The 9,891-nt window shown below is 43.4% G+C and overlaps 1 protein-coding gene across 3 annotated transcripts in view; it reads left to right on the plus strand.

Annotated features, from left to right (window-relative positions):
- Positions 1-9,891, plus strand: part of RCBTB2 (RCC1 and BTB domain containing protein 2) — a 107,381-nt gene that overhangs the window by 89,967 nt on the left and 7,523 nt on the right. For 2 of the 3 annotated variants that reach the window (XM_073580237.1, XM_073580238.1), the window contains one exon: positions 9,702-9,832. In XM_073580237.1, the coding sequence (XP_073436338.1) occupies positions 9,702-9,832 (131 nt within the window). The remainder of the gene's footprint in view (positions 1-9,701; positions 9,833-9,891) is intronic. The other variant, XM_073580239.1, reaches the window with a different exon arrangement.

Below are 9,891 nucleotides of genomic sequence, written 5' to 3' on the forward strand. Positions count from 1 at the left end.
AAAGCCTACTAAGGTTCGCGATCAGTTCACCAGCCCGGACCTGCCATTTCCAGTTCCAGGGTCTTCCATTCGGGCTGGCCTCAGCTCCCAGAATCTTTACAAAACTGGTGGTAGAGGTGGTGGCCTACCTGAGAGATCAGGGTATTGTGATTGTGCCGTACCTGGACGACTTCTTACTGGTGGCAAGATCCAAAGAAGCGCTCATCCGAGACAGGATCCGAACAACTACTGTGATGGAGTTCCTGGGCTGGGTGATCAACTGGGAGAAGTCGGACCTCACACCAAACACCAGAAAGGTATTCCTGGGAGTCCTCCTAGACTCAGCCGACAGAATATCCTGGCTACCCGAGCAGAAGCAGAAGTCCATTCAGGCCAGAACCAGAGGTCTGTTGAAGCGTCAATGCTCCATAAGGGAAGCAATGGAGGTCCTGGGCCTCATGACGGCCTGCATCCAGTGTGTCCGTTGGGCCCAATTCCACTCGCGGTTGTTACAAAGAGAAATTCTCGCGAGGTGGGACAGGAGTCAGGCGTCGCTAGACAAACCCCTAAGACTCTCAGGACGAGTAAAGGAGTCCCTTCGCTGGTGGTTACAGGCCAGGAACCTTCAGGCGGGCGTGCATTGGACAACCTCTCCATACGTGGTAGTCACCACAGACGCAAGTGCGTGGGGATGGGGAGCCCACATAGAAGGGAAGATCTTCCAGGGGAAGTGGCCAGCAAGCATCAAGGCCAGATCCTCCAATTTCAAGGAACTCTTCGCAGTCTGGGAAGCGTTGCGGAGAAACCGGTCGGTACTAAAGAGTCGTCATGTTCGCATTTTATCCGACAATACAACGACAGTGGCATTCCTGAAACACCAAGGAGGAACCAGGCATCAACCACTACAGGCACTGGCGGGAAAGATATTCACGTGGGCAGAACGGACAGTTCGATCCGTGACCGCGGTACATCTAGAGGGTTCCCAAAACGAAGTGGCGGACTACCTGAGCAGACAACAGATCCACCCGACAGAGTGGGAATTGAACATAGAGATCTTCAACCAGCTTTGTCAGCGCTGGGGGAACCCCAGTATAGATCTCTTCGCAAGCCGCAAGAACTCGAAGGTTCCCAGATTCTACTCCCTAAATCCGATGGACCATCCAGAGGGCGTAGACGCCCTGAGTCAGACTTGGGGAGAATCCCTCTCTTATGCGTTCCCACCACTGGCCCTCATACCGGCAGTGCTCAGAAAGATACGCGAGGACCACGCAAGAGTGATATTGATAGTGCCATACTGGCCGAGGAGAAGCTGGTTTTCCCTTCTGGGAGCCATGGCAGTAGAAGATCCAGTCGAGCTGCCCTTGTGGGAGAACATCATCCACCAGGGCCCGATCCACCACCCGGACCCAGCAAGACTCCATCTATCGGCTTGGCTCCTGAGAGGGACATCCTGAAGGCAAAAGGATTGTCGGAGCAGGTCATATCCACCCTACAGGCCAGCAGGAAGCCGGTGACGTCGGCAATTTATCGGAAGATATGGAAGAGATTCTGTCTGGAGGGTGGCAGGTCCGAGCTCGTGGCAGGTACCCCGGATCTCCCTAACATACTAGGGTTCCTGCAGGCAGGTTTTAATAAAGGCCTCAAGCCCAGCACTCTAAAAGTCCAGGTTTCAGCTTTGAGCGCCTTCTTTGATTATCAGTTAGCTGCACATCCCTGGGTGATAAGGTTTATAAAAGCCACACAGCGCCTGCGTCCCACGATTAGGCAGCTCACCCCGCCATGGGACCTGGGCCTGGTACTTCGGTTCCTCTGCTCGGACACTTTCGCCCTTAGTGAGAAGATAACCATCCCTGCTCTCACTCGTAAAACGGCCTTTCTAGTAGCCATTACCACGGCCAAAAGAATAGGGGAGATCCAGGCCCTATCCACTAAGGATCCATACCTCCAGATAAGAGAGGATAGTATAATCCTAAGGTTAGACCCGGCATTTACCCCGAAGGTAGCCTCTACAAGAAATCTGAATCAGGAGGTAGTGTTACCCTCTTTCTGTGATAATCCCCGAAATGAGAAGGAGCGGCGGCTCCACTCGCTAGACGTGAGGCGCGCAGTTATAGAATACCTAGAGGCCACCAATAGTTGGCGTATCGACCCGAACCTGTTCGTTCTCTTTGGTGGTAGGAATAAAGGGAAGAGGGCCTCTAAGGCGTCCATAGCGCGTTGGATTACCTCAGTAATCTCGGACGCCTACCAGGCTGAAGGCGCCAGCCCGCCTGATTCCTTAAAAGCCCACTCTACAAGGGCGGTATCGGCCTCATGGGCCGAGCGGGCGGGGGCGTCAGTTGATCAAATTTGTCGAGCGGCAACCTGGGCTAGTCTTAATACATTCTGCAAACACTACAAACTAGATGTGTTAGCTGGCCAACAAACCGCATTCGGGAGAAAAGTTCTCCAAGCAGTAATCCCACCCTGAGGAGGTGCTTTGGTACTCTCCATAGTGCTGTCAGGTGGACGTCCTGGAAAATAGGTATTAGACCTACCGGTAATGATGTTTCCAGGAGTCCATCCTGACAGCACGGGTAGTTCCCTCCCTGTTATGTTATACTATGTTGTATTATGTTATGTCATATGCTGTAATATGATTGTTTCATTAAACCGTTACTAGCATCATCCACCTTGTGGTACTTGTCAAATCACTGAGGGAAAGGGGGTGGGACATGGCCTTTTAACCTCTCGTGTGCTTTCCTGTCCCTGTAAGGAGGAGGAGGACGTCCTCCATAGTGCTGTCAGGATGGACTCCTGGAAACATCATTACCGGTAGGTCTAATACCTATTTTTATCGCCCCTGGTCTGATATCCAGTGTTGAGCTATCAATTTTCTTCCCATAAATAACATATGAGGTGCTGCTATCTTACCATGGTAATCAGCTCTTAGAACCTCACTATGCACCAATACGCGTACAAAGGGGGACGGAGTTATAGCGACCAAATAAAGGCTGTTTAATAATATCTAGTACCCTCTTCCAGAAAGGTCCAAATTAGGACAGGACCACATAAGCAATAATTGCTGGATGCGTTTTACTCCTGGAACTTAAAGGATTTGGCCGCAACCCTATGAGAGATAAAAACTGAGGGGTTCTGTATACTTCGGTGTAACACATCCAGGTGAGATAATCAGCGGTTAATTAACAGTATTGTTAGTGGAAAATATTTAAAAATTATCATAGCTCAATGAGGAGGCTGTTGACAGAAGAAAGGAAAAATGTCACTCCAAAAAGATCTGGATTGTACAAATAAGTGTATAATTATAGAATCGTAGCGTTGGACGGGACCTCCTGGGCCATCTGGTCCAACCCCCTGCTCAAAGCAGGATTCGCTAAATCATCCCAGTCAGATGTCTGTCCAGCCTCTGTTTGAAGACTTCTATTGACGTAGAACTCACCACTTCTCGTGGCAGCCTGTTCCACTCATTGATCACTCTAACTGTCAAAAAGTTTTTTCTAATATCTAATCTGTGTCTCCTCCCATTCAGTTTCATCCCATTGCTTCTAGTCTTTCCTTGTGCAAATGAGAATAAAGATGATCCTTCTGCAATGTGACAGCCCTTGAGATATTTGTAGACCGTTATTAAGTCTCCTCTCAGTCTTCTCTTTTGCAAGCTAAACATTCCCAAATCCTGCAACCTTTCCTCATAAGACAGGGTTTGCAGACCGGTCACCATTCTGGTCGCTCTTTTCTGAACTTGCTCCAGTTTTTTTATGTCTTTTTTTAAAATGTGGCGCCCAAAACTGGATACAGTATTCCAGATGAGGTCTGACCAAAGAGGAGTAGAGGGAAATAATGACTTCACGTGATCTAGACTGTATGCTTCTGTTAATACAACCTAGAATTGCATTTGCCGCCTTTGCTGCTGTTGACTCATATTCAATCTGTGATCTATTAGTATACCCAAGTCTTTTTCACATGTGCTGTTGCTTAGTCCTATTCCTCCCATTCTGTATATGCTTTTTTCATTTTTATTGCATTTTTCCCTGTTAAAAACCATTCTGTTAGTTGCTGCCCACTGCTCCAGTTTATATCTTTTTGAATTCTCTCTCTTCTCTAGTATTAGCTATCCCTCCTAGCTTTGTGTCATCAGCAAATTTAATCAGCTTACCCTCAATTCCTTCATCTAAATCGTTGATAAAATGTTGAACAATACAGGGCCCAGGACAGAGCCCTGTGGTACCCCACTTGAGACATTCTTCCAAATGGATGTGCAGCCATTTACGACCACTCTTTGGGTCCGATCACTAAGCCAGTTATGAATCCACCTAACAGTTGTCTTGTCCATTCTATACTTAGTCATTTTTTCAATAAGGATTGTGAGAGACTTTGTCAAATGTTTTGCTGAAGTCAAGATATACTATATCTACAGCATTTCCCTGATCTACCCAATCGGTGATTCTGTTATAGAAGAAAATTGTTAGTCTGACATGACTTATTAGTTACAAACCCATGCTGACTCTGTTTAATCACTTTATTCTTATCCAGGTCTTATACAGTCTAGAATAGCGAACTGTATCCTAAAAGTAGTCAATATGGGATTATTTATCCCAAAATGAATAACAAGATGTGAATCTCATGATCCAATTAAACAAAAAATAACTAATATAAAAAAAATTCTGCACCTAGTATTGGCTACTGTACATAGTCATATATACCAGATCTACGATGCAACAATGGAAGCCGAAATAAAGTGCAGGTGCCGACTGCCTGCAAAGCAGTAATGCACGAAGCATAATGAACAGGATAGTATGAGTTAATGTCAGTCAATATAAAGTGCACTGCTTTCCCATGTTAGGCCATGTTCACATGGTCAGTGTTTGGTCAGTATTTTACCTCCGTATCTTTAAGCCAAAATCAGGAGTGGGTGATAAATGCAGAAGTGGTGACGGGTTTATTATTATTTATTTATATAGCGCCATTAATTCCGTGGTGCTGTACATGAGAAGGGGGGGTTGCATACACAGTTATAGATATCGTTAGCAGTAAACAAATTTACAATGACAGACTAGTACAGAGGGGAGAGGACCCTGTCCTTGCGGACTTACATTCTTCTGTTTCTATTATACTTTTCCTCTGATTGTTCCTCTCCTGGTTTTGGCTTACAAATACTGAAGTAAAAAACTGACCAAATACTGAACGTGGCCTTAATGATGAAGTGCTGTGACTCCCTTCTCGCCTGTTTTCTCTCTATTTTGGGGTATATTTAGTCATGTTGTTCTAGTCTGTAGCATTATTTTTATTACATGCAGCACTTACTGCCACATTTATTTTTACAACCCAGATCTTTCTGCTGTGACATTTTTCCTTTCTTCTGTCTTTATACTTTACTAGCTGAAGAGCCCGGCGTTGCCTGGGCATAGTAACCAACTGTGGTTAGTTATAACAAATTATAGTGATTATATTGCACATAAAAACTGTGCATCTAATCCTATCCTGTGTGATACTGACTGCTGAGCCGTGTATCTAATCCTATTCTGTGTGATACTGTCTGCTGAGCCGTGTATCCATTCCTATCCTGTGTGATACTGACTACTGAGCTGTGTATCTAATCCTATCCTGTGTGATACTGACTGGTGAGCTGTGTATCTAATCCTATCCTGTGTGATACTGACTGGTGAGCTGTGTATCTAATTCTATCCTGTGTGATTCTGACTGGTGAGCTGTGTATCTAATCCTATCCTGTGTGATACTGACTGCTGAGCCGTGTATCTAATCCTATCCTGTGTGATACTGGGCTCCCCCTGCAGTCTGTGTCAGAGGGTGGTCTGTGTTGACACGGTAATAAATTGTGTTATTTCCAGCTTTACAGAAGGACGATAACACCATAGAAATTATAAGAATAGTAGGCCTCAGTTACAACTGTCTACAAAGAAAACTGTTGCTGATAGCAACCAATCACAGCTCATTTTTCATCTTTTAAACAGCTCTGGGACAGCATTGCGACTTTTGTGTTTCAACTTTTATGTGGCGAGGTTGGTGTATGTGTGGTGAAATGTGTGCTGAGGGTGGTATATGTGTTGAAGCACGTGGTAGTGTGTGGCGCATTTTGTGTGTGTTCATATCCCCGTGTGTGGTGAGTATCCCATGTCAGAGCCCCACCTTAGCAACTGTACGGTATATACTCTTTGGCGCCATCGCTCTCATTCTTTAAGTCCCCCTTGTTCACATCTGGCAGCTGTCAATTTGCCTCCAACACTTTTCCTTTCACTATTTCCCCATTATGTAGATAGGGGCAAAATTGTTTGGTGAATTGGAATGCGCGGGGTTAAAATTTCGTCTCACAACATAGCCTATGACGCTCTCGGGTTCCAGAGGTGTGACTGTGCAAAATTTCGTGGCTGTAGCTGCGACGGTGCAGATGCCAATCCCAGACATGCATACACACACACATTAAGCTTTATATATTAGATTTTTTTTTTTTTTTTTTAAATATATATTTTCTAAAAATTATATTACTGGGTGATTTCAGTTACTCCTATTTCTTTTGCCCTTTTGTATTTCTTCATGTTTTAAATAAAGCAATTTTTTTTTATACTTCTTGGCATTTGGCTTTGACAAAATGTTGACTGTCGTGGGCAGATTACATGACATTTTTTACCTGCAGATTTTCCACGTCATTCAATTTTATGGAGAAAATCCACACACACAACTCAAAATTAACATGTTGCAGATTTCAAACATTCACCGCAGGTCAGTTTGTGCTGCTTTTGAAAAATTAAAAATATAAAACACCACGGGCATGAGATTTCTAGAAGTTCCATACACTTTGGAGGAACTGTAAGGCTGAGTTCACACGTGGCGTTTTTTTCGCGTTTCCGCGGCGGTTTTAATCGCGAAAAATCATCCCATGCATTCCTATGGGATTCCGCAATGCTGTGCTAATGCTGCGGTTTTTACCGCGGCGGAATCACTTCGCGGTACAAAACTCAGCATGCTCATTTAATTTCGCGGAATCGCGGCGATCCCGCACCCATAGGAATGCATTGTTCTGCTTACTTTCCGCATGTGGCTGTGCACACCATGCGAAAAGTAAGCCAGCATGATCGATCCAATCACCTGATGAACACGCGATTGCCAGCATGTTTAGACTACGTTCATACTTTGTGGCCATGTTGCACTTTTTTGCCACAATCGTGGCAAAAATGTATAATTTTGCCAAGATTTACCAAAATTGTAGCAAAAACAGTGCAGGCCTTTAAAAAATAAAAAAAACACTTTGTGCTTTATTTTTTTTTTTTAATATACTGCAAAGTGTGAATGCAGCCTTACTAAAAGCTGATAATCTGTCAATAACCGTTGTAACAAATGTTCATTCTTGATTATTGGCTCGTCTAAATGGCCCTCGATCTAGCGTTTAGCAGACCTCTCCAACACATTTATTTCAATTTTGACTGGAAAAGTAGCTGCCAGTCAGTGCTCCTCTCCCAGGAAAACCAAGAATTAGGTTTGGTCAATCCATGATCAGACGGTATCCTAATATTTGAGGGCCTCAAAACCAACCGGATGACATTTATGTAATTCTATAACATGGAAACCCATTTTTCTTGCTGTTTGGCTTCATTCCGATGCCTGTGAATCCTGTATGTCTACTGTCTGTGACTTTCATGGGTAGAACATGTGCCCATTAGTCTATGGTGCCATTCATATGTCCGTTTGTTTTTATTTTTCGGACTGTGTGCTAGGAAGAAAAAAAATCACGTGGATACAGCATGTCCATTTTTATCCAAGTTTTGAGCACAATTACCCGCACAAGTCTGTGGGCCACTAAAAATAACAGGACCGCATACGCTGCCATCGGCGTGCCGTCTGGTTTTACATTGTGGTGGATAGGCGAAGTTTGTTTATACGAGGAAATCACAGATGAAAGCGCTGATGGTAAAAACTGATACCCTGACAAAATACTGATGAAAAATGGTCCATGTTACATTTACATTCGAGAAAAATGATGGATGACTGCATGAGGCCTCATTGTGATCTTGTATATTTTGTAAAAAAATTGTGATCCCAGTTGCAGCTATTAAAAAGAGAACAAAAATCTCTCTTCATTAACTGCCTGTGTACCAATTATGGGGTTCCAACTTCTGATATTGACTGCCTACCAATATCCTTATTAATTTTTTTATTCTCAGAATTATGTCTTGAAAACATGAACTTTCTAACTTGGAGAAATACAGATTTAAGGAATACATATTTTAAAAATCTAAATGAAAAATTCCTTTTGGGATTTAAAATACATAAAATTAATGCAAAATGTTTTTTGTTTTTTAAATTGTCCTTTAAAATATAAAATGTATTTTTTTCACTGAATGGTAATGTAATAAATTTCTTAATTTAGCATAATTCTGATTTTACTAAGAACTGTGAAATCCATAGAGGCCCCATCTCTGATGGAAGGGTTAATATCGTATCTGATATGTTGCAGTAGCGGGGTGGCTAGGATTATTGTGCCACCATAAAGGCCTGGGAAGCAATGTAAGCTGATCGCTGGCTGCCCGAGCTTCTGCCAACCGGTGCTGGGCTCGTTTACTGCAAGGCTCTCTCAACCATATGCGGATATGTAACAGCAAGGTGGAAAAGGAGGCCCACCCGCCCGCTGTGTGTACTCCACTCACCCCTTTCCCAGACTCTATGTATGGCTTCATCACTGTGAAGGAGACACTTCAGTGTCCTCCAGGCTGTTGTTAATTCTGCCAAGCAAGCCAGGTGTTTATCATGTTTTGAGGAGCACCTAACATTCTACCCATAGGTGGTTATGTAGCTCTTGAAGAACTCCTCCTTGCCAGATCTTAAACTCATGTCCTTGTCAGGTGGAGACCCATACTCATTGTGGGTACGTAACCTTAACTGATTAGGTGCAGAAAGGCTACAGAAAATCTGCAACATCAAAAGCTCACCAATTAGATAACTGGATACAGTCATGTGTAGTGACTTTCCACAACAGAAGCACAGTACAAAGCAGAGTATTTCTGCAGAGTTTTTGGAGCTAAAAACCGAGTGGAAACTCTCCAAATCCTCCTGCAAAAACACTTCATGTAACGTACCCTAATAGTGACCCAAAAATCTACATAAGCTATATGAGGACATTGAAGGTAAAAAAAAAAACCTATAAAAATCTAAGTCTTCTAATGGGGGGGAAAAAAGCTACCGTAATTTGTCCTGTGAGGAGAATGCTTCTTTAAAAATAAAATTTTCCATTTTTTTTTAATTGTCAAAATGCTGTCACCAGATGCCTGACTCAATGGGAAAACACGAAAAACGCAACAATATGTCCAAGCTCTGTCTTTCTTTCTTCATTCATTTTCCTGTAGACTTTTCTATAGCACAAGAAAACAAATCCTACATTTTATGTGAGAACATAAACGTGCCCTGCCCCAAGTATGAAGGAGACCTTATTCTGATACATTTCCATGGAGCCTTTCCACTGCAGGACTCTGACAGTGGTGAAGCCGCTAAGAAATCCTATGCTGTAACTACTGCTGCGGATTTGTCGCTAACTTCATTCTTCATCCTTGTGGCTACACACAGGGTTTTCAGAGCCAGCATTTGCCATAGTACCCACTCTCTACTGTATATGAATTGTGTTTTGCTTAAAGTCTGTAATTCTTACATTTAATGTTACAAAGTTCTGAGCATTATTGGCAGAGTTTAGTTTTACTGCTTGGATTTCTTTTTTGCAGGACTCTTGGAGCTAGCTACATTGTATCGAGAAAATAGACTGAAGCAGCTCTGCCAGCAGACCATAAAACAAGGTATCTGTGAAGACAATGCGGTGGTACTTCTGTCAGCTGCTGTTAAGTATGATGCTCAGGTACAAGGAAATCTCTTTATATGTTGAAACCAAGATTAAATTATCCTCTGTGTAATTTC

This window comes from Dendrobates tinctorius, unplaced genomic scaffold, assembly GCF_039654945.1.
Source record: "Dendrobates tinctorius isolate UK_male_01 unplaced genomic scaffold, ASM3965494v1 ptg000064l, whole genome shotgun sequence".
NCBI lineage: Eukaryota > Metazoa > Chordata > Amphibia > Anura > Dendrobatidae > Dendrobates > Dendrobates tinctorius.